This window comes from Ciconia boyciana, chromosome 1 (assembly GCF_034638445.1).
Source record: "Ciconia boyciana chromosome 1, ASM3463844v1, whole genome shotgun sequence".
NCBI classification, from domain to species: Eukaryota; Metazoa; Chordata; class Aves; order Ciconiiformes; family Ciconiidae; genus Ciconia; species Ciconia boyciana.
In genome coordinates this window covers 156048747-156073432 of record NC_132934.1, presented here as the reverse complement: position 1 = coordinate 156073432, position 24686 = coordinate 156048747, and the positions used below count along the sequence as shown (strand labels likewise).

Here is a 24686-nt window from a genome sequence, read left to right as displayed (position 1 = left end):
CAGGGAGGAAAAAAGCAACCACAAAACCTAAAGTGAGACTAGCTGTTACACATCTATTGCTGTCTTCTACTTGAATATACGTATCTATGCACAGACACGCACACATGACCCATTTATCCACCTGCCTTTGACCACACCGTTAGTTCATTAACTGCAGGTGTAAGATGCGGAGGCTGAAAACATGGGTTTGAAAGAACACGTTGCCTCTGGTTGATGCTGTAGCAAAGCCTGCTGAGGAAAGGCGGGCTGTAGCGTATCGGCTGCAGGAGGAAGCTGCCACATGCAAGAACACTGAGAAATCCTACCTCTTCCTTTGAGCCCCACTTGCCCACAGGGACTCAAACTGTAGTTTGGAGTAGTGTTTATGTTTGCGAAGTCTACCATTGCAAGAAAGAAGCTATTACTTAAGCACCCCCAGATCAAGGCTGGGCAATCAGATGAAAGTGGTTAAGTTACTAGAACCCGTTTTCACTTTCAAAACTGATATGGCTATATATCACTTCAAATTGAAAGTAAGCTCTTCTGTTCTCTCAGATATTATTATTATTTAAACATTCATACACAGTGCTTAGAGAGTTCTTTCCACTGATCATGAGACTTTGAACAACATTGGTGTTCATGTTCAGTATAAGTAAATTTATTTTATGTTTTGGTTTTTTTGGTTTTGTTTGGGGGGGGGTGTTTGGGTTTTTGGGGGCTTTTTTTGCCTATGGACTCATTAGTTTATTATCAATTCTACAGTACAGGATTACATAAATTCTATGGTTTTCCTTCGGCTTAATGTGTAGCTGTCAAAATCACACTGATAAGAGTGCTAGCTATACTAATACCTGTTGTACTGCAGATGAAAAAAAAAATCTATTAAGTTTGCAATGTATAATGTGCCACCACGTGACAGTTTGCCCATTCAGAAGACACCAGAAATTAGTCTGGGAACTTCAGTTCAGACCTGACTCACAGAATCACAGAACAATCAAGGCACCTCTGGATGATGGCACTTCTGGAGATCATCTCGTCCAACTCCTCTGTTCTTGAAAGGTCAGATTGAGCAGGTTGCTCAGGACTGTATCCAGTTGGGTTTTGAATGTCTCCAAGGATGGAGACTCCACAACCTCTCTGGGCAACCTGTTCCTGTGTTTGAGCACCCTCACAGTAAGGAAGTGTTTTCCTAGTTTTAAATAAAATTTCCCCTACTTCATTTTGTTCCTATTGCCTCTTATCCTGTACCGGGGCCACTGATGACAACTCTTCGAGCCTGGCAGTTCAACCAGTTTTCAGTCCACCTCCCTGACTGTTTATCTAGCCCATACTTCATCAGCTGTCTGTGAGAATATTACAGAAGACAGTGTCAAAAGCCTTCCTAAAGTTGAGAAAAACAGAGAAAAGGTGCTCTCCCCTTGTCCACCAAGCTAGTCTTATACTACAACAAACCACATAATGCTAAACAAATTAAAAAAAAATAAATCAGAACCACAAGCGCTTCTACCAGAAAAACCCCTTCTACCTGAACCTATCTCAAAAGGCTAATTTGAACTTTATAAAAAGTGATAGTAATATCATAGTTAACCTTTTCTAACTGACTAGTACAACTCTACACAGAACCAGACTATGTAAATTTGTTCTATTCTGGGAAAGATTGAGGATGAGAGTGTGGAATACACAACCCCTCACACCATACACACTCATTTTGTGTGTAACAATCCTTCTTTTTTCCCTGGTATCTTATTTCTGGCAACTTCAGTCCTGAAAACTCTATTTTACTTTGTGCATGATACATGACACAGGAGAAAACTGAACTCTGGTTTCATAGTTTTACATAGTGCCTCTACCCACAGCATTAACAGAAGAATGAATTTAAATACATTTTGTCACTAACATAGTGATGAATATACATGTTGAAACATTCTTGTTATGTCAGTTTGCATGCTTAGGCATTCTACATCTTTCTACATTCTTTGTAAGAAAAAATGAAGAACATTAATGTTTGCAGTTTGCACATGAAATTATCCCTTATACATTCTTTCAAAATAATCTTCCCCAAAATTACAAAGAAAGGAAAAGCTACATCTGTTGAAAACTTCCCAATAAAATGCTAAATATATTTTATCTAGAAGAAAATAATTTCAAGAGGGATGCCTTTTAATTTCCTTGCTTCTAGAAAATAACATGGAGAAACATTTTAATTATACCTATAAGCTCCACCTGCACTGTTAGGTTTGTATAATTCAAACTTACAGACTGTTCTCTCATTCCTATCCCCTCATAGCAAAAAGTAGTACAGTAAAATTTTATAGACCCATCTACTGTTTTGTGGTACAACAGCTGTTACCAGCTGGAGATGTTTTACGCTCGGTTAAACTGACTATGTTAAAAGGCATTTCCCTAGTCACCTTCAAATGAACATTTTTTCTCCTTTTCAAGAAATTGTATAACTTACAACTTCAAGTCCCTCTTTTGAAAGAATTCAAACTGAAATTACATAAGGATTGGAAAGATTAAATGACTTTGGTTTTTTTTTAACAGAAAGATTGAAACTGAGTATTATAAAAAGCAGCGTGTCAACCTCACTAGCGAAGTAAAGAGCCTTTTAAAATCTCGCACCAGATCATTAAATTGAGATGCCATAAACATAATAATACACTTTATATGTCATTTGCCATAGCTGACAGACATTTTGACTGATTTCTTTTCACCTGAATAAATGGACCTTCTGCTTTACACAGATACTCGTGCCGACTCTTTCAAAACATACAGATGTACTATTTCAGGGAAGAGTAACTAGCAATTGAGCAACAGGGACCACACAGTTTTTAAGTGTTTCACCAAACAGATGTACTATGGCAAAAATTTATAAGATTTCGACAATTTTTGAATTCAGTCCTGGAACAAAGTTCACATCCAAACTAAATATCAGATGAATATCAGGGGGACAAGGAAAAGGGGTTCTGTGAGGGGTGAGGATTTCCATAAAGAAGAGAGGCAAGGAAGCCAGGTTTCCTTCGTTCAATTCCCTGTAGTATCAAGAGATGCAAGCGGGCTGCTCTGTGAGCAGAAGCATGCTGGGAGCCAAGGGGACAGCAAAGAGGGCATGGGGCAGTGTCCTCACCAACAAATGGCACAGTCTCATCATATAAGTCCCACCCAAGAAGATGAGCAAAGCATGCCTGGTGACGGTAGACTTGGTCAGCTAGTGATGGCTAGGTAAGCCCATAGTGATGAAGTAGGTCCAACACCAAGCCAGAAAGTCAAGTCAGTGGGTGAGGATTGGGATCAGCCAGGTACATGGCCAAACACAGCTGCAAGGCAGCTATGGTGAGGACTAAGACCGGGGGCCTGAACTTAGACACAGCTTCCAAGCTGATCGAAGGAGGTCCCTAGCAAGGCTTGTCACAACTCTTTTTGCACACAGCAATTTTCACATCTGAGGAAGTTAACACAGCTACACCACCAAAGAGCTGGCCTTGAGCACAGGCAGTCATACCCCAGGAGGAGGCAGGTGCACTGAGGGCTCTGACAGTTCCTTCCCATTTATAGAGTTTTGGTACGCTAGAAATCCTACTCACGTGAGTGGTTGAAATAGTTCCTCTTGGAAGTTATCATTGTTGGTGTATGCCAAATATCAAAATAAAACAATGATATAATTTAGCTAGACGGGTTAAATATGTGAATCATCCTTGTTCTTCAAGAACAAAGAAAATATAAATTAACCTAGAGGGGATGGTTTGCATTAAGTGTTTAAATAATACTGATTTTTCATCGTATTTTATGCAAAACACTATTTATAGCCTCCTGCCTAATTAAAGTATTCATTTAACTAGTTAGTGATCATTTAATGCAGTATGTGTAAAGACCATGTGTATCAAAATAGATAGTGTCTCGTGCTGACTCACTGCAGCTTCCTGCCTTTTCTTTCTCCAGCAATATATCTTCCTAAAAGCAGGAGGGAAATGGAGGAATTTGGTTTTCATATTCACTACACTCAGAATAAAATAAGAGTCGCATAAAGAGACCCAAAGCTACCATGATACTACAACTAAGTTGTAGCAAAAAGAGAGGGAATTTTTTTTTCATCCATGCAATTGAGCTTCCCCAGTGTTAATGCTTACAGTATTTTAAATGTGAAATTGCTAGGATAATACATCTTCAACACACAGTCAGCAGGTTGCAATCTATTGTACATGCACCGTTACCTTCAGTGTTATTAGCTTTCAGGTCTTCAAAGGATAATTAAACAGTTAATAGCATGATATTTTGCAAGACTGTATCTTAAATCCTATCTGCAGATGCAAGAATAAGATCTTTTTAAGCCCCTTAAAATATCAAGAATGTCAGTTATTTTCAGTATTCAGGCACAAGCAGAGGAAATGTGAAGTAAAGCAAGAAGGCTGATTCAAGTTGTGCTGATGTGCCACACCTAACAACTAGTCAAGGCTTTCTTGCTCTCCCATTGGTGCACAAACTACTCACTTTCCAGAAAGCAACCCTACCCCTCCCCACCCCAGTGAATAATTTTTCTTCATATGTTTAGGTTTCAGCTTGTTCATATGCTGGTGGTTTGCGTAACAAGACAGGCGCATTCCAAGTGGAATTAGAAGAATTCAGTAAGTTATCCTAGGAATAAATAGCCCTTGCCAATACCATATTCCAATGCCTTCCGAGCGTCAACTACTTACGATTTTGGCTTCTTATCTTCTCATATAATGATAGCAGAGGCAACACGTGTGAGGTGGAAGCCATCCTCCATTGCCTTGCAACAGCCATATTTTCATCCATCGACATATGAAAAGGGCATAAAAGAGCAATAACAGCGCTTGGCACTTGCTTTATACCTGGCATAAACGTCTACAATAGTAGCAAGCCATTGTCTTTCATTCGACATCAGACTGAGGTGTATATTCTAATGTAGGAGCACATCTGAGATTTCACCAGCTCTGTATGGTCAATACATGCTGTGTTTCCACAGACTAGTCATGGAAATTATATGAAGAAATAAAAAAATATTGCTCCCTGGCAAGATTTGTGATACTGCGTGCAAGCTGCCCACAGGCTTTTAATTCCAAAATTGCTCTACACAAGTTTGAGTATCTGCCTTTCAGAGTAGAAAAAACTTAGATCTGAGCCTATTTTATTAAGTTGTTTAATAAACAAAGCGAACAGTGGAACCTTCTCCCAGGGATTGCGAAGTTCATTGCCTGTGCAGAGCTGCCTTTGTAACTAGCCAAGAAATCAGACCGTCATTCACCAACATACAGCTGCAGAAAGGATGGGCACCTACCAGATGTTCTGCTACAGCAGGTCCTGAAAGTTGCTCTCTTCTTTCTCTATCACTGGCAGCGTTTTTAAAAAGTGCCAGTTACAAGCCAGTGAATAGGAACAAGACCAAACTTTTCTCTATTTCTCTCAAACTGCAAGGTCTACAGTCCGTTTTTCTCTTCTTTCTTTCTCCACTTCTTCAGGGACATCATCTTAAAATAAACTTAAAACTTTATATTACAATGCAAATTGGAAGGCTTGTTCTCAAGCCAAGTGCCTATTTAAAAAAAAAAAAAATCACCTTTACACAAAATGTAAATAAGCTAAGAAATCTTCACCTACAAAACCTCTATTTTCAAACATCTAAATGTAATTAAGAAAATGGGAGCATTTATTGCAGTAAAAAATACAATAGGCTGATGTTTTGTAATCAGAGGGGATCCTCTGGAAGTTCAGACATCAGGTTAATGTTTCAGCATTTTGACTCCAGCTTTTCCTCTTTCTTGAACACTGTTTTTAATGGATGATGACTACCTAATAGTAAGGTTAGTTTTATATGTCAAAACATTTTTTTTATTAGACAAAATAGATAAAAGACATTTTTTCAGTACACAAACACTCTGTTGATCCACATCAGCTCTTGCTGCTACATACAAATCTTGTCTTATATTCATCCTTAGACATCATACATGAAGGTCTCTGCATACCTCCTTAATTAATTTGACTTTTTAAGAAAAACTTTTGTGTCTAGACAACATATTCTTACTTTTTGAATCATTTTCAGCCTTCATGTGTTCCTTCAGTACAAGTCAGAATTTCCTTAAAACTAAGCAGATTCGTAAACTTCTTCCCTACTTCTCCTATTTTCCTGTCACTACTGTTCTTCCATGAGAATGCCTTTGCTTAGAGGATCCATGGATTCTCCTGTCCCCTGGCTTATATTCTAGATACATACTTAAATAACTGCTGGGTCCAATTTCATCCACAGATCCATGCAGTCCATCCACCTAAGTCGCCACGTAAAAGAAATATCTCAAAAGAAAACCTGACCTGCAATGTCTGTATTTTTACAGTGTAGTAGCAAGATTCCCTTTTTACACTGACATATGAAGTACAGCATTTCTTATTCAACATTTTAAAGTAAATGTAAATTTGCAAAACAGTAACCAAAAGAAGGAATACACGCCATCTAAATTGCTTGACATTATCCAGTATGCTAATTATCATGCCACATACAAATATTCAGGATTAACAATTAATTTCTAGTTCTAACTAGAACTGAGGCAAAATACAAAATAAAACAAGCTAAAACAGCATACTGCATCTGGGGTGTTGGGGTTTTTTTTATTTGGGAAAAAGTAAACCTTCGGTTTAAATAAATACAAAAATAAACCTTCAGTACACTATGTACTGAGGCATCAGTAAAAAGAATAACAATTTTGCTGATAAGTTACTAGTTTTAGATTCCCCAGCTGTGCATAACTTTGAGAGAACAAAAAGACAACATGGAATTAATACTTTTAAAATACATATCTGTAAATAACATTTAGATCTCAAAGTGAGATATTTGACACTGTCTCAAGAGTCAGCTGTAGTTCATATTTGCCTTTTTTTCTCTTAACTTTCCTAACCAGGATCACCTAAAATTCTTATTTTACTAAAACCCATTTAAGAGAAATCTGTGTGGGTATGAAGACAAATGCTCTTTTAATTTTCTATTTATAAATCAGAATATATGACATTACACAGAAGTAGCCCAGTAAGTTAAAACTGAAGTATTATATTTCACATATACCAATTTTCTACTTGAATTATTAGAGGAAAAATAATGCACTGTCTTTCAGTATATACTATTTTATGTATACCAAAAATATTCTGCTTTTTAACAATTTATATGGTGGCTTAAGAAAAGTGGTTATTGCATTTTACCTGTTTAGTATATTTCAAATAATAAGGGAGCTCCTAATGCTTACACTAACTGTAAGAGATAAGAATAACCAATTAGCCTTTCATATAACATTTCCCAATTCTTTTTACAGTATTTTTTAATATGAACACGACCGCAAAAAGCATTGAAGAAATAGGTCAGCCAAAAACTCGTTCTGTGTGATCAGCCCAACAGCAGTTCTGTTTGATGCCAGTATTGATGTAACACGAACTGAGGCCTGAACCTTCCTCCTCTCAAAGTTAATGCATAAATTATCTAACAGAGTAAAATCAGAAAATAAGTTTCAAATGTTTTTCAAAAGAGTTTTCTCTCACTAAAAAAAAAAAAATTACCAGGCAGACTTTAAAAATATATTTTATTTAGTAATTGAAAAAAAAAATACATTGAACTGGATATTTGGAAGTTAATCTTCCATTACTAAAATAGCTTATGAAACATTTTTTGAAAGATAAAACTGATAGTTCAAGTGTAAAAGCCTAGCTCTGTTGCGCTTCATGGTTTAACTTTAACTGTAATGAGCACAGGATGTCATTATAGTTTTTAAGTAATTGATTTGCATTTTACACATATATAGGTCATTATTAATTTATTAGCAGCTCAATCAGAAGTTTAGGTTCTATTTTACAATGGTTATTTATACAAAGAAACATGGGATCAATGCAATATCCTAAAACCAAAGTGCTACCAAGGCTGTGTGGGGCTCTGCTAAAAACAATGTAAACAAATTAAAATAGTACAGATAAGGTTTATAAATTACTGAATTCTGTAGCATATGGAATATACACAGAACAATTCTGCAAAAACATGAATGCGATTGTAAATTGATAAATAAACAATACGTTAAATAGTAGAATCTTCATAAAATAGTAAATTATTGTCGCCATTTTGAACAATGGAGACAAGCACTATTAATAGCTAGGAATTCCCTTATGTAAAATACTAGCTCTCTCCTGAGACCTGTCTGTCAAGTAAAAGGCTTAAATAATTTATCTGGTGGTGTTTTTTTTCCTCCTCCAACACAGCTTAGCATCCTCTTGCTTCCGCAACAGTATAATTAAAAGCCTTCATCTAATTTCAACAATACAGTGTTATTCTTTAGCCGGAGCCAGCTTTAAACAGACATGAAAACACACAAAAAATTTAAGGCAACCTCATAATATCCAAGTCCAATCATGCCAACAAGAATGCTTTTGCTCCAAGCTTAAAAAGTACTTTAAATTAAGTACTGATTTTCATTCTTTGGGAGTCCTTCCTCCACTGACTCTGTTACCCACAGCTCAGACACAATTTTAAATTTTTTCCCAAATGTTCTCCTGAGCGCTTTCACCTCTTGTACCCGGGAACGATCTTCTCCTACAACAACATGGGAGATGCCCTCTTCAAGGAGAGAGACTACTTTTGCACCATAAAAACGGAGCTCCAAAGCTCTAATTGACAGTGTTGTTCCATGGATTTTGGTTTTAGGCTCATTAACAACAGCGTAACAGTCCACATAAATAGTATTTCCTCTGAATATACTGAGGTGACAACTGTTCCATGAATAACGTTCTTCTAATGCTGCAATCATGTCCAAAGACATCACCTTATTACCTTTCATTCTTGAGAACACTTCCTTGAGTTGTGCAACATCTGTGTCTGCTGTGTAGCTGTCTCCATAACAATCATACTCACGAGCAAAATGTTCTTTTGTGTCAGGAGACATGTGAATCATAAAGGCTGGCTGCCAAGGCACCAGCATTTTGGTTTGAAAACACTGAAGGAGCCACTCTGCCTTCACCACATCGTATTTGTTGGAAGCAATGATGTTTTTCACTCTGATATTCTCAGCTCCTACAATGACACAGTAAGTCTCCGGCCCCGGGTTCTGTACCACGCTGCCACCACATTCAGCTATTCTGCTTTCCAGTTCAGACTTCGGGTATTTTCGCGTTCCTGTCATAACACAAAACTCAACATCTTCAAATACATTTGAAACCTTGCTTACATTAGAAAGATCAGGAGCTTTAAATTGCTCAGCTATTCCAATTACCTTCTTCACCTTTGATACGGTTCTCCTCTTCTTCTCTTGTGGCTCATCACAGTCATCTATATGAAGGTGCTTAGATGCCAGCTTCCCTTCTGCTTTGCTTCTGAGATCTCCTAACATGTCTGAAGTCATGCACTCGTACCATTCTTTGTCCTCTCTTATCTTCTCAATTCGGGGGAATCTCAAAGTACAGTCAGTTTTGTACATATCACTGTTAACGATCTCGGCTGCCTTGATCTGAACTATGACAGAGTTACAAGGTTCAATGTACATTTCAGGTTTCTCAGTTCCACACAAAATGTTACAGGGAGGGTCCTTCCTATGGTAGGGCTTCCAGTGTTTAGCCAGCTTCAAACCTAAATTATACAATTCCTTCATAGTATAGCCAGAGCCAACACGACAAATAGAGTGGAAAACCGTCGGTTTTTCATTGGGAGGGGGCGTCTCTGCAACAGCGCACAGAAAATGAGACATCATTCCACCACGTGAGCCCTTTCCCCAGTAACCACCAACAATTAAAAGGTCTAGTTCATCCATCAGCCCACTGACGTATTCTGGCTTGATTTTTAACCAGCCTTCCCCACGTTTGTCGGGCTTGTAGGTGGACATGGGATCTTTCACCATAATCCCTTCCTCTCTGTTATCTATTGCTTCATTTAAAGCATCGATTACTTCTTTTCTCGTTCTGGCACTTTTTTTATGTACAACATGTATCCTGCCCGTTACCGGAGTAAATACGCTACTTAAGATTTCATACCTTTTGCTTAGTACTTCGTGACCCAACTTCTGACTGTTAACCATCAATACATCAAACACACAGAAGCATGTCTGCAGATCAGAGTCCTCCACCATTCTTTTTATGTCAAATCTGTTTCCTTTTTGCATAAAGGTTTGCGTCTCAGGATTGTAAGCCATCATTTCACCATCGAGAATGCAATTTTGTATATTGCTCTTAAATACATTATGAATAAACGGTGTTAATGAGCCATCAAGGGGGGAAGCACCAAACTGCTGAGTATAGTCAAACCCATTTCGGGAAAAATATTTATACACATCTCCATCTTTGTGCATCTGCATACGTTCACCATCCAGCTTAGTTTCTATGTAGAATATCTGGTTATTCATTTGTTTCTCAATTTGCTGGACATCAGCAATAGCAGCAAGCATTGGCTTAAAGGCAGAAAACAACATGATAGAAACATCACTAAGTGAGACAGAGGGATCATGCAGTTGTCTGCAAACTTTTTCCAAATCAGTTGTGACGTTGTGTAATTCAGCAGCATCAGGATGAAAAGTGGAAAATATAGTTTGTTCACTAACACCGAGCTTTAGATCCTTTATAATCATCCGGACGAGCCATTTCTGTTCCAGTGCTGTGCTCTGGGTAATTAACTGAAGAAGACTTTTCTTTAACAGACCCTTGTTTTTAGCAGCATTATTGTTAGCTATCGCATCTAAGTGTTCATTGACTTGTTCTATGGTCAGTCTGCCGTGTTTTGGACTCCTAGGTTTTAACACAAAGTATGCAATCATTGCAAAATCTCCAGCATCTCCACGTGTGCCAGCAGGCGTTCTGTAATTTAAAAGCTTTGCAGCATCTTTTCCATCTTTTGGTAAATTAAGCAGCTCAATATATAGCTTCGCGAGCATAGTTTCTTTAATTCCATATGCCATCCTTTCTCTTTCCAACTGTGGAAGAATAAGTCGCATAGCTGGATAAAAAGAATCCGTGACATCTTTCTCCTTTTGATGAAGAGCATCATGGAATTTTCTCCAGGAATCCAGGAACTCCTTGAAATACTTTGTTTTCTCAGGACGAGATTTACACCTCTGTATTCGCTCCAGAGTAGAGCACAGATCTGCAAAAGGGACGTGAGAGGCCACCGTTTTTTTAGAAGGCTGTGAAGCAGGTGCAGAAGCCATCAGAGTCCGTTTTTCACTAAGAACAAAAATAGTATATATTTGTAGAGAAAGAAGAGGCCAGCATGTTATTCTGTCTCAAAAAAAATATTTCTAATGAGGATTTACTGATTTTTCTCATTAGGATTTAACTGTTACCTTTACTTAAGGGTCACAAGCCGGTACGACTGTCCTTACTCACGGGTGACACTCAGCAGCCAGGCCGCGACACTGCCACACAGGCGTCGCCTAGGCGAGAGGACTGGAAGACAGAAGGCACCGCACACCCCTACCGCTGCTGCGCAGGAGGGAGCTGCCACCGCTCGGAGACCGATTTTCTCCGCCACCCTCCCCCGGAGCACCGCCCGCCCTGACACCACCCCGCCGTCGGCCCGCTCCTCCCCCGGCTCCTGCCGCCCAGCAGCTCCCCGGCGGCTGAGGAGACCCGCCGGGCCCGCCGTGGGGGCTGCGCGGCGGCGCTGAGGGAGCGGGGTCCCACGGGGCCGGGTGCCGCTCTCGGTGGGGGCACAGCGGCCGGGGGCGCGGCCGGGGCGCTCCTCCCGCGGGCAGGCTCCACAGCCCCCCCGCCCCACACCGCGACGGCGTTGCCATGGGCACGGGGCGGGGGGAGCGGACACCACCCCGCGGGCACCTTCCGCGCCGCCCCCGCACCGGCCGCCCCCGCCCCGGAGCGGACTAGCGGGACGACGGGGACGGACGGGACGGCGGAGGAACGGCCACCCCCGAGGAGACTTACGCGGAGCCGGGGGCAGCTGCGGCGCCCGGGTCACACCGGCCGCCCTCCGCCCCGGAAGGGGAGGAGCGCCCCCTGACGCCGCGGCCCACGCTCCTCCTCCGGGCGCAGCGGTTCCAGCCGCGCGGGGAGGCCCCAGCGGTCGCGGTCGCGGCAGCGGCGGCGCCTACGCAGTTACCGCCGCGGCGGGGGAGCGCTGGCGGAGCCCGGCAGGGCAGCGCCCGCGGCGGGGGAAGGCGGGGGGAAAAAGGAGAGCGGACGGGCCCTGACCCGGAAGCGGAAGCCGCGGCGGGCGCGTCTTCCTGTCTCGGAAGGAGCGGTGGTTGAAGTTGCGCGTCGGGGTCTGCGCTGGCCCGAGGCACCGCCGGCGGGAGGATGCGGCGGGTGGGTCTCGCCTGGCCTGGGGCCGGTCCCGCCCCGCGGGGAGGGGGTGGTGGCTGGGGTAGGTGGCGGGCCGGTCCCGTCCCTGCAAGGCCGGGACGGGGCGGGCGGGAGCCGGGTCGCGCCTGCGGGGGCGAAAGCGGCGCCTGGGAGCGGGGCGGGCCGGGCCCGGCCGGGCCGGCGGGTTCGGGCTGATTTGGTGTGGGGGGTCTCGCCGTGGCGGGAGCGGCTGGCAGGCGGGGTGCTGTCCCCTGGGCGTGCGTGGCTCCTGTGCCTGCCTTTCCTCTCCCGAGGAACTGCTGCCTTGGCAGCGCCGTTAAAAGTTCCTTCAGGTGCCTTCCTGCGAAGCCCTGGGAGAGCTGTTGCATCTTGGCAGCGAGATCTTGCTCTACGTGTTCCGTTTGTCTCCGCTGCCGTACGGAACAATTTCTGCAAATGGGGTGCTTGTAGAAGATGGGGCAGATGATGGTAACTTTAACGTTGCTTAATGTGCCACGTGAATATATTGAAAAGGCTGAGCAGGCTGTTTCTTTTAGGTAAAAATGGAAATAATTCAACACGCTTAGAAAGCAATATGTTTTGGGAGCCTGTGCTCCCTAGAAGGCTAAGGCGCTAATGTGATAACTGTCCTTGGTTTGTTGTTTGGGGTTTTTTTTACACGGTCTATAATTCAAGACATGCTTGTAAGGTTCATTAAGATTTGTCAGGTGGGAGGGGAAGTGTATTAAGAGTTCAGGGGAAAACACTTTCAATTATGAATATGTACCACAATGCAGAGCTGTGGAAGTTTGCTGTTTGAAATAAGTAGGAGAAGTGGCTCGCTGATTTTAAAAGCCAGAGTCCTTAAATGTCTGATACTTCATTGTTCTTACTCTGCTTTTTCCTCGGCTAGGAGTAGCTACTTTGCTGGTTTCACTTTTTTTTTCTTTTTTTTTAAACGAGAGTCTCTGTAAGATTTTAGTACTAAGAAAGTGTATTTTTCCTGTCCTTACTAAACTTGTAGGTTTTCTTCCAGATTAGTTTCCCCTCTGAAACTAATTTTTTACAGTTGAGGACTTAATATTTCTACTTGCAGAAGTCTTCTGAATAAACATGATTAAATGTAAAGCTTGTGCAAATCTTGTCTGTGTCTCGAGGAGGTGGAGTGTAGGGGAAGGACGTGCAGCAGAAAGAAACAGATGTCTTCAGATATTTCTCTGTGTTTTTAAGAAATACCTCATTTTGTTTGTTTGCTTGTTTTGAAACCGTGAAATCCAAATGATTGCAGTGAGTGTTAAAACTAACTTTTTTTTTTTTAAGGTCTTTAATGAGAAAGCAGCTGTTAAACACCTGAGTGCTCTTCTTAGCACTAGCTTTAAGGCTGCTCATACACTAGAAGTTAGCTTTAAGGAGGCAATGTAAATCTGTCGTAACTTTGTTGTCATGCATTATGTATGTTTTATGCTGTGTGTTGTATGTGTAGTCCAGGACATTTCAATGTGATTCTTGAACTTCATTATAAGATGTCGTTTTCAAGTTTATCAGATGTTTCAAACAAGAGCTGAGCTTGATAGGAGGAGCGTGAATGTGATATGCATGGTTTCATCAGTAAAGCAGATGTAACTTCTAGGGGTATTGGCTGTTAGCACTGCTTAATTTTCTTTCAAGTAACTGAAGACAAATAGTAATTATGTGTGTAATTCAAAAGCAATTTTACTCAAAGTTCATAAATGGAATTGTCTTTCAGGCAGAGATGAAGCCTGGGAAATCATCACATCCAAAGGTAAATGTTTTATAATGTGATTAGTGTATGAAAATACCACTTTTTAATATTAAAAATTTAGACAAAGACAAAAAATACAACAGAATTTGTGGCAAATACAACAGTAATTTCAACTGCTGTTCAAAATGAACAACAAATTGTTCCCAAGTACTTTAAGTATGCACTTGAGTTTTTATGATCTTCAGTTGATAATGACATTATCCATTTAAGAATAGCATTAGGGCACAGCAGAATGTTATTAAAATATCTTGATCATAAGGACTTTGTTTTTTTCCTCAGAATTTTTATTGTTACGAGTGATTTATATTTTCAGTAGTTAGTTAATTATGGGATTTGTAGCTCATCTGATAGAATGTAAGAGGTCTGCAATAATTCCTGGACTGTGGATTCAGCGGTGGAGATGTATAAATACAGATGCATGTGTGCGTATCTACATATGTGTATATCCGTGTGGCATAAAATTGAAACTCATCACTTCCAAATTTCATTTCTGTTTTGAGAAGCAATACAGTTCTGTGGCTATGTGAACTGAACTGGTCTTTAATGGCCTTTCAGCCAAAAGCACAGCAGCAGTCTGTCTAAGTCTTACTTTCATTAGGTCTTAATGCTGAATTGGGCCGCATTGCTGCTGTTCTGTGTTAATGGTTTCCACAATAGAACTTTGTATTTCAATATTGTCTTCTACTTGTCTCTGAAGTTTACAAGCGTCATCAAAAATACACTTGTAGCCTTTCTAATGCAGCATTATCAGAGGGATAGGAGGAAATATAAAGCAGATAGATGCTAGAGGAAAGACCTTTGATCATATTTGTGACTAAGAAGACATCATCTGTGAGGAGAATGCAGAGGGACTGATTTTATGTAGTCTGGAGAAATTGAAGGTAGGTTACATATGTGGAGGTTAATAAACATTGAACTAGAAGTAAAGAGTTTTTAAGTTACTAAGTCTCCCTTCCTGTTAAGTATTAGGAATTATTTTCTAGTACCAAGAGTAGCTAAGAACAAGAACAGCTTATGTAGGAATTTCCATTAATATAAGAGTTACCTAGGAAAACATCTACTGGATAAAACTATATGGTTCTGCTCTTGATGAGTGTATATTTGTCACAGACACTGACTTTCATGACAAGCTTAAAACAAAAAATCTCCCTTATGCTTGTTTTCATAGCGTCTAACTTAGTTTAAATAATCAGCAGTTATAAAACACTGTTGCTGTGTATGCTGTAAAATGAGATGTGACTTCTTACAGGAAAACCTTGTCATTGGCAAAGTTATGACAATTACTTGAAATATAGTGCTGCAATATAATGTTCCTTCAAAAAACCAAGTTTTTTTTAGTGAAGCAAGACTGATTTCCAAGGGGTTAATGTTTTATCTAGGAGATTTGAAAAGGAAATCTGTAGAGAAACCTTATTTCCCTGGCTGAAACAGAACTTCCACTAGCCTGCCACTGGCCAACTTGCTGACTTACCTGGGTTCTAGCATCTCCATCTGTAATACATGGGTGATGTTTCATGCCATCTCTCTGTAGAGCTGTGATACTTCTAACAGTAGAAGGCAATATAACTGAGATAACCCTGTTAAACAGTTGGCTGTTAAAAAAAAAAATAACTAGTCATATTTGCAGATGACAAATTGATTAAAAAGTTCTCTTTTAGAAGACATAAAGGGGTGCATGCTTCTTGCCTCAACTGGGACATCAGGCAGTTATGGCGCATGTCTGTAAGTGGTTGTTGTAGTCTAGGAACAGAAGTAGTCTTGTCTAGAAAGAGAAACAGGCCTGTTCAAGTGGTGGGTCGGCTCTGTTTCTCAGATTGACCAACTCAGACCAAATCAAAGTCTAAATATATTGTTTTCCCTTTCCTTCCCTATCCCCCTTCCCCTGATTATTCTGGCATCCTATTAGTCACAAAAATTAGAGGTACAGGAGAATCGCAACACGTGCTCTTCATAATTCAACATAGAGTGTTTTCGTCATAAGATGTTATATTGTAAACTGTTTGAAAGGTTTATAACTTCCCACCCAGCACAACAGTAATGGGAAATGAAGACCAAGAGATTTTTTTTTTGTGTAGTCTTGCAGTATGTTGAGCTGTCTCAAATCTCATACACTTCAAAAAGTGTTGAAGAACACTGTATCACTCACTGAAAATTACTATATTAGCTTACCCTTTTTATTTATGTCCTTTAAATGGAAATTTGGTTCTGCTTGTGTCATCTACTGCTCAGGTCAAACAAGATGATGTTTGGCAGGCCTGCTACTTTGGGCTCTATAGAAAGCATGGTTTGTAGCTTTATTGAGAATGAGCTTGTATTGACTTGGTTTAGAGTCTTCTAGGCCTGTGTGCTTGTTTGAGAAACCATCATTTTCCTTTCTACTGATTTTTCAATTGGTATTGGAAGGAGGCGGGGAAGAACCCAGGAGAAACTTGCATCTTAGTTCTCCAGCTAACAAATCTTTCTGTAAGATGTGAAGTGAGAGACATGGCCTGATTCAAGCCTGGAAATGGACAGAACTAGTGAAGTTTCACATAGCCGGGAAGAAAACTTTAATAGTCATGTAGTTGTTCGTTAGTGCAGAGTAGTCAGCTTTACTTAAATCTGTAGGTGAGTATGAAACGTTTGTGGCTGTGTAGTTTACCCTTCCTGCTAACTGCCATATGTTGAGTTCTAGTTGTAGGATGCATTGGTTTTGCAACTCTAGTAGCAAAGTTTTTATATATACCTATATATATATCAGAAGTAATCACACAGCAGCAGTATCTCAGTAGTACAGCATTTTGATAATATTTTCCTACTGAAATGAAAATAGCAGTGCACAAATGAAACTAACATGGCTTATAAAATCAGCTGCGAGTATCAGTCTTCAAATAGCAATCCTTAGTGTATATGGGATAGCCATCTGCAAAACTTAATCACCTTAAGTAAGATTTTTATGACTTCTGTGGTTTTTAGTAGTTGTTTTTAATGATGGGTCTCTTACTTTTTTGTGAATGTCTTGTTGAGAAAGCATTTTTGGAGTCTCTTCATTTTGTAAGAAAGTCAGCAAAATTTTGAATAGCATAGATAAGGAGAGTGTTTTTACTGTGTCATTATCAATGTTCTTATAGTCTTGAAATGTAATGCAGGAAATGTTTGTCAACTTCATTAGGAAGTTCTCTTACAAATTAAAGTATCTACTTTATGTGTCTCCTAATTACTGTGACTTCTTTACTAGAGAAATGGATCACAAGAATTACATGTTCATATAGACAATATTTGTGCGTACCTGGATGTGGATATTGAACACGAGCTCATAGATAATATAAGAAAACAAATTTGGTGTAACTGCTCTCTAGACTACTTTATATTTCACCAGTTTTACATATTTGGAGTAGATACATTATGTAAAAGCTTAATTTCACATTGCCTTTGGTTAATATGTGAATCTTAAGATGTAACAGATTTATTTCTGATTTATATCTAATTGTCACATAAAATAACTGGAGATGGCAGTTCCTCCTGGTTGTATTGGGTGCTTATCATATTTGTGGAGTGCAAAGGTCGTGACTGCAGAAGTCACCTTTTATCACTCGATCCTACCAAGATGGCTGGTGCAGTTGCAGCTCTCTCCAGTAGCATTACATCATACAGCTTATTTTGGTGTGGGTCCTGTGACTTAACTGACTGCTTGGATGCGTCTCTGCATGTCAGACTCCTTTGGAGTTAATTCAGCTTCTTACTCCACTGCATCATTTTAGGAGGTTATAACTTTGAGTGTGTCTAAACTGTAATTATTATCTGCTATATAACTTTGAGTGTTCTTAAACAAGTGAGCTTGTGTTGTCACTTCCAGGTAGTATGGTTATTCAACTCAGTGGTGACTGAATGGTTACTGTAGTTCTCATGTAGGTTTGGCAGTTTTTGCCTTTTTCCATATTATACTTGAACCCAGCAGTGAATAATGTGAGAGATTCTGTGTATGCTGTGAGACATAACTATCTCTTATGTTTGGAAAGAAGATTTAATCCATTATCATTAACATCACTCTCCTCATTTTATGCTGCGTGTATGTTTTTGTCATGAGTCTGTTTTCATGTTTGGACTCTTCAGCAGTTGTGCTTTTCATTGATCAGAGAATAATGTAGTTAGCTGACTGCTTTCAGTGGTCTTGTATGATGATACAATCTTTTATTCAGCTAAAGATTTAGTATGGATTACTGATCTGATGGGGAAAAATATAATTGCAAATCGGAACCAATCCAAATATAGTGAAACAGCTGTCATAAATGTAACTACAATGTGGTATCTTACTATAGAGGAGTCTCTTTCTTCTGACCAGTTTGTGTGTTGCTCTGTAATCACAGTTGATCAAGGTTCTGAAAGACAGCCACTAAACGCTAGCAGACCTGGTATGCATTGTGAGCCTCCACTGGTTGCAGAGTGAAGTGCATAGGCTTATTGAGTGCTCCTCTTGGCCTTAATCAGTAGCAACTTAGAAATAAGGGCTATTTTTGTTTGTGTTCTCTGGATTCTAGAATTACTTACATGAGAAGCTTTGACAAACTGGTGATACGATCTGTATGGTGGTTTTGTTGGTCAGTAGGGAAGACTGAGGGAAAGCATAAGTTGTTATGGTCCCAGTCAACCAATTTTCAGTGCTGCTGTTGGACCTTGCCTGCTAGGATTTTGAAGAGTTCTAAAGCCTTTTCGTTATGATTGCTCTTCTGCTTGTTTTAGAGGTGAACGGTTTCCAAAAATTCAAAGGGAGTTTGCCACTAAGTTTGAGGTTTATGCTTTAATATATTGACTTGCCATTAATGTTCTGCAAGTATGAATGCTTAAATCAATTCCTTTTTCTTTCCCCTATTTTTATACATATGTTTGGGGTTTTTTCACAGGATTTACTTGGAGTAAAAGATCACTGACTTCTACAATGGAAAAGTCATGGATGCTTTGGACCTTTGTTAAAAGATGGCTACTAGCTTTGGCTTCCTGGTCTTGGAGTCTCTGCCGTATTTGTCTTTTACCATTGATCGTAACTTTTCACTTGTACGGAGGCATTATACTACTTATATTAATATTTGTATCAATAGCGGGTATATTATATAAATTCCAGGATGTACTGCTTTACTTTCCTGAACAGCCCTCTTCATCACGCCTTTATGTTCCTATGCCTACTGGTATACCACATGAAAATATCTTCATCAAAACCAAAGACGGAGTTCTTCTCAATCTTATCCTGCTGAGATACACAGGGGACAATGCAGCATATTCTCCAACCATCATTTACTTTCATGGGAATGCAGGCAACATTGGCCATAGGTTGCCAAATGCTTTGTTAATGCTGGTAAACCTGAAAGTAAACTTAATTCTTGTTGATTATAGAGGGTATGGAAAAAGTGAAGGAGAAGCAAGTGAAGAAGGTTTGTACTTAGATTCTGAGGCTGTGTTAGACTATGTGATGACTCGGTCTGATCTTGATAAAACAAAAATTTTTCTTTTTGGCCGTTCCTTGGGGGGAGCAGTAGCTATTCACTTAGCTTCTGAAAATTCCCATAGGATTTCTGCCATCGTGGTGGAGAACACCTTTCTTAGCATCCCATACATGGCCAGCACTTTGTTTTCTTTCTTTCCAATGAGGTATCTTCCTTTATGGTGCTACAAAAATAAATTTCTGTCCTACAGAAAAATCTCTCAGTGCAGAATGCCTTCTCTCTTCATCTCTGGGTTGTCTGACCAGTTAATTCCACCAGTTATGATGAAGCAACTTTATGAATTATCCCCAGCTCGGACTAAGAGATTGGCGATATTTCCTGATGGAACTCATAATGACACTTGGCAGTGCCAGGGTTATTTCACTGCACTTGAACAGTTCATCAAAGAAGTAATAAAGAGTCACTCCCCTGAAGAAATGGCGAAAACATCATCTAACGTAACAATAATATAATTGATATTCATCTTTGGGGTGGGGTGGGGGAAGTACCTGCACTGTACCTTGATTTGTGAAAAGTGGTAAAAGAACGTCCGTTTTTAAATGTATGTCATGTCTGTACTTGCCTAAAGAGTGAAATTAAACTTGGAAAGGTCTGATGCTTTATTAAGATGTTCCAGATAACTTTTACATTTACAGCATTGTAAATGAACCATTTTATGTCTTTCTCATACTTTTTTGGTATCTCTGTCCATATATTCCATTTGTTTGATATGTACAACGGATGCTATTAAAGGAACTTGCTACAAAAGTAGTACAGAATGTATTAGTTTAGAACAATGGGAGGCTCTTCAGTATTCACTGCTTTATGTGTGAGCTTTTTGGACAGTCATGGTTAGCACAATGATTTGTTGCTTCTCTTAGAGTTTATTTAAAGTGTGCCATGCATGAGATTACTGTTTTATTCCTTGAAATTTTATATTATGCAAGGTGGGAAGTCTTTAATGTGCTAAATAATATAAAATAACATTCATGGTATACTTGCAGGTATACTATCCTGGGTTATTACTGTTTTTTATGCTTATGCATACATATATATTTCAAACTGCAACTGAAGAGGAAAAGACACTTTCCCTGTCTTCATTTTACTAGTTCTATTATAATAGTGCCCAGAAAGTTGTATGTGCCTAAACATCATGGCTTCAGGATTTTGCCCAGGCAATTTCTTCATAGAAAACAGAAGTAACCTTCAAAAAGAGAGCAGTACGATCTAAACTCCTTTCCACCCCAAGTTGTCCTCACTAACATACAGGCAAACTGTTTGTTGGTATTAGTCTGTTTGTGCATTTGAGGTGGGATTTCCCAAGGCAGAGTGGGTGGTGTGATAGAAAGGAGCGTCATACAAGGTAAAAGTATGTATTTGTGTTTGATGGGGTTTTTTTAGGCTGGTGTAGTTAAATGTCTGTGCCCTTTATGTATACCTCCAAAAGAAACAAATCCAAATAATTACCATTGATCACATGGTTAGAGATTCATGTATACAGTTATTACAGTAAGGATAATAAAAATGATCAGTGCATTAAATTTAGTAGACCTAAGCTTAGTTAGTCTGAAAGAGATGACATTTATTTTAACACTTTTTGCAGGCAAACGTGTAGAAGTCTTTTACAGTTCTGTTGTACCATGTGGAAGTAGCCTAAGCATCAGCAGAAGCGAGTTTCCTTTATCTCTGCTGGGATTTTTGAAGCTAGTATCACCATGTCAGAGCCAGCAGTACTTAAATTGAGAGACTTTGATTCTGACTGAGTGTTGGGGGTCTTGTTTGTTTGTTTTTAGGAGTCCTTATCCTTAGTAGTCATATCAAAGTTGTATGCTGTTAGCTCAGTCTGTATTGGAGTGTGAGGCTGTTTAAATCTCTTCTGCAGGATTAATTTCTCACTTGCTGCAGCTGATAGTTTGCCTCTTCAAAATATTTTTTATGGGAAGAACGAACTGTGGAAAATCTTCCACACAATCTGTACAATTGCCCTTTGGATTGAAATTTTTAAATAAACTTTTCTGCCATGTTGTCCTGATTCAGAAAAGCATCCCAGCACACACTTAAAATCTGTTTCCTGATGGACAGTGGTATTTTAAGCTTGTGCTTAAGTTCTCTGGTTGAATAAAACTGCTTTCCTGAACTGGTGCCTTAATGGTTATGCCTCCTAAAATTTATTACATGGAATTACAGGTCTTATGTACGCCTGGGTAATAGTTGGCAGCAATTTATAGATAGGGTGATACACTTTTGCTTTACTTAAATGTGACTTTTTAATTTTATTTTTAAATAAACATATACATACTGGAAGTTGCTGCTTTCTCTGGTAAGTATCTTTTGTCATACTATTATTATGGTTTTCTTAGAGTTGATTGAAAAAGCTATAGACATTTTTGGATCTACAGACTTAAAATCATTATGGACAGAGCATAGTTTTAAATGAGTGAAACAAAACTATTTCCTCAGCCTTCCAGTGGTGATATTGTTTTGGGGGGAGGCAGGTGGGGAAGGTATATTCGTGAAGTTTGGTGGTGTGTGTGTGGGGGGGTGTTTATGCAGCAGAAAGGAGTTAATAGACATAGCATTCCCTTTCCCTGATGTATTGTAAAATGACAATGTGAGCTCCTTTCATAGATTGTTTCAGCTGCTTCACATTGCTTTAGAATTAAGGTCGAGGGAGAGAAGGAAAATAAGTGAGCAAATACTGCTTTTCTAAAAAAGTTGATGAAGCCAAAAGAATAGATTACTTGTTGGAGACAAAATGAAGAGAAAGTAAATAATTGTTTCAGAAGTTGTCATAACTTGCTATTAAATACTATTGGGTTTTTTTCATAAAATGTCGATTTCTAAAGTAACATGACTTTTTACCCCACTTCCCGCCAATCGAAGATAAAAACCTCAACCCAAAACACCTCCAGTATTATGTGGCACTGACATACAAATGAACTGTTCTTATTTGCACACAGTTGCTAAGTCGAAGTCAAATGTGTGGCATTAGATTATGGCAATCTGGAGCTGTTCAAAGTGGACTGTATCTAAATATTACTTTTGATTATCAAGCCATATCTTTTCACTATATTGTCTGCAGGACATAAAGATGAAACTTTGTCTGATTTTGCGAGTATTGGGTATGAGAAGACACAATTGTCATATATGCATCTTTTACACTTAATGTGGTTTCTTCCACCTTCCATATACGCACATTTTTACTTCTCCCTTAGTGGGTTGGGCGCATACACTTGTGAATGAACGTCTGTTATGCTATTTTTCATTGCATTGGCTATGAAATCCGCTGAAAGAAAATAGGAAGTAAGTGATTTTTTTAAATGCAAATATTCCACTGCTGTTCGTATGATCTTTTAAGGGAGGGAGACCGGGGAAGAAACTTGTTCTGACAAGTTAAGACTTGTTTTTGTTTTATGGTCTGTGGGATGGAAACCCACAGTTATCTGCTGCTAAAAAGTGAACTGCAAGCAACATAGTAGTAATGACTTTAAATTGCCAAAAGGTGTATTATGATACTGTTGCATTTATTCCACTTAATACCATTATATGTTTCCCCTTAACAGTTCTCCGTTTGTATATAGATGTTTCCCAAGTATTCGTCCTGTATATATAAATTTCTAGTTTGGGAAGTGGAAATTGAGTTATCTTCACAGGTTTGTAAGAAAGCGTCTTGGTTTAAATATGCTCATTAAAGGAATTGTGTCTTTTATAAGAGGAACTTTAAAAAAAAAAAAAAGAATAGAATGGAGGGGGTCAGGAGTTGAACGGGAGCAGCTGTAGCAGTAGAGTCCTTGTAAGGAAGCATCCAGTATAAGATCTTGTGTGCGCACACGTGTGTGTGTGGTTTTAATTAGTGGAAATACTTGAGGCTTCCTGCTAACCCAAGTTTACATTCCCAATATTTGTTTCTGAACTGTGAAATGCAGAGAGATAAGCTATGCTTTCATCTGAAGAAATGTTAACTGGTGTAGCTGCCCTCATGTCCATTTCTCAGGTAAAATTAGAAATAGAGCACAAATACATTTGGTAGGCTACGGACAATCTCTCAGTTGAAGGGCAGATGGATTAACTATTTATACAAAATATGCATATCAGCATCTCTAAGCTAATCATTTGCGTCACGTTGGATGTTCACAGTGAAGAATGCAAGGCTGAATTGAGAGTCCAAGGTATGGTCTCTTCTATTAGCAAAAAGATGCAGACATACCTCCACTTGTATTTCATAATTCAATCCTTGAGAAGTACATTTTTGTTAATGGCAGGCGATTTTGCTAGGGGCACTTCTGCCAAATATAAAATTGGTGCCTCTTGCATGTAGTGGGATCATGCAGCCTGATGTATCCCATTAAGAATAATTTACAATGCCATCCTGCTTTTATAATTTAGAGTAGAACCCCACAGCAGTGTAAATAGAGATAGCATATTGAAGTTCTAAATAACACTTGTGTTTTGAATTCAGAAACAGTCATTGAATATATGATGCAAGCTTTTTATTTGAGTTTTCTTTAATATATAGTTAAAGCAAAAATGTCTTATATTCTTAAGTTTTGTAGACAAAGCATAAATGTTACTGTATTTGTGCTAATTGTGGCAAAGTTTTACATTCTCATTCTAGTCTGGTTTTTACAATAAAATTAATTTTACAAAAAACACTTTTCTATTTTTATGTACTGACATATGCAATAAATTGATACATTAAAAGTGCTGTTAATGTCTTGTTCTAGTTTGTGGCCTGTCTTCAGTATGTGTACAGGGGTATTTTTGTATGCATGGTAACTGATCAATCTCAAGGCATCATTTTCAGTTACTAAAACCAGAGCACATGGAATAGACATCCACATTGTTAGATGTGGTGTTTGTGGAAGGCTGTTACAGCAGGGAAAAACTATATTACAAATATCTTTTTCTAAGCTTTGTCACGTATCTTCACTTTGGGGAAGTGTTAATAAGTAAAACTAATACACGGTAGCTCTCCATCACTTTCTAACATATTCTGCATTCCAAAACTTCTCTGTTATCTGGAGGACTGAAAGATGGTCTAAATATTATGTCACTTAAGAAATATTTTTAAGTGTTTCTGACTAGTTTTACCACCTGTTGCTGGTACTCTTTTAAATGTCAGTTTTAAATGCTATAATGGCACTTTAGCAGGTTTATAGTTAATTCATGTAGCTGCAGTGGGATACTTGGGCTGAAGCAATTTCTCC

At 39.2% G+C, this 24686-nt stretch overlaps 2 protein-coding genes across 6 annotated transcripts; one reads left to right on the top strand and one right to left on the bottom strand.

Moving 5' to 3' along the window:
* Positions 1-7595: 7595 nt before the first annotated feature.
* LIG4 (DNA ligase 4) lies at positions 7596-11995 on the bottom strand. 3 transcript variants are annotated; one of them, XM_072849889.1, is made up of 3 exons: positions 11884-11995; positions 11286-11388; positions 7596-11166 (listed from the first exon to the last, which is right to left on the bottom strand). In XM_072849889.1, the coding sequence occupies exon 3, from the start codon at positions 11148-11150 to the stop codon at positions 8415-8417; it is 2736 nt and encodes a 911-aa protein (XP_072705990.1). In that variant the 5' UTR covers positions 11151-11166; positions 11286-11388; positions 11884-11995; the 3' UTR covers positions 7596-8414. The 3 variants fall into 3 exon arrangements, with proteins under 3 accessions (XP_072705990.1, XP_072705992.1, XP_072705991.1); XM_072849891.1 differs by having other exon boundaries at positions 7596-11086; XM_072849890.1 differs by lacking the exon at positions 11286-11388 and having other exon boundaries at positions 11884-11935.
* ABHD13 (abhydrolase domain containing 13) lies at positions 11546-24093 on the top strand. Of its 3 annotated transcripts, none has more exons than XM_072849893.1 (3): positions 11548-12264; positions 13988-14023; positions 18904-24093. In XM_072849893.1, the coding sequence occupies exon 3, from the start codon at positions 18939-18941 to the stop codon at positions 19950-19952; it is 1014 nt and encodes a 337-aa protein (XP_072705994.1). In that variant the 5' UTR covers positions 11548-12264; positions 13988-14023; positions 18904-18938; the 3' UTR covers positions 19953-24093. The 3 variants fall into 3 exon arrangements, with proteins under 3 accessions (XP_072705995.1, XP_072705994.1, XP_072705993.1); XM_072849892.1 differs by lacking the exon at positions 11548-12264 and adding an exon at positions 12468-12797; XM_072849894.1 differs by lacking the exon at positions 13988-14023 and having other exon boundaries at positions 11546-12264.
* The last annotated feature ends 593 nt before the right edge of the window (positions 24094-24686 follow it).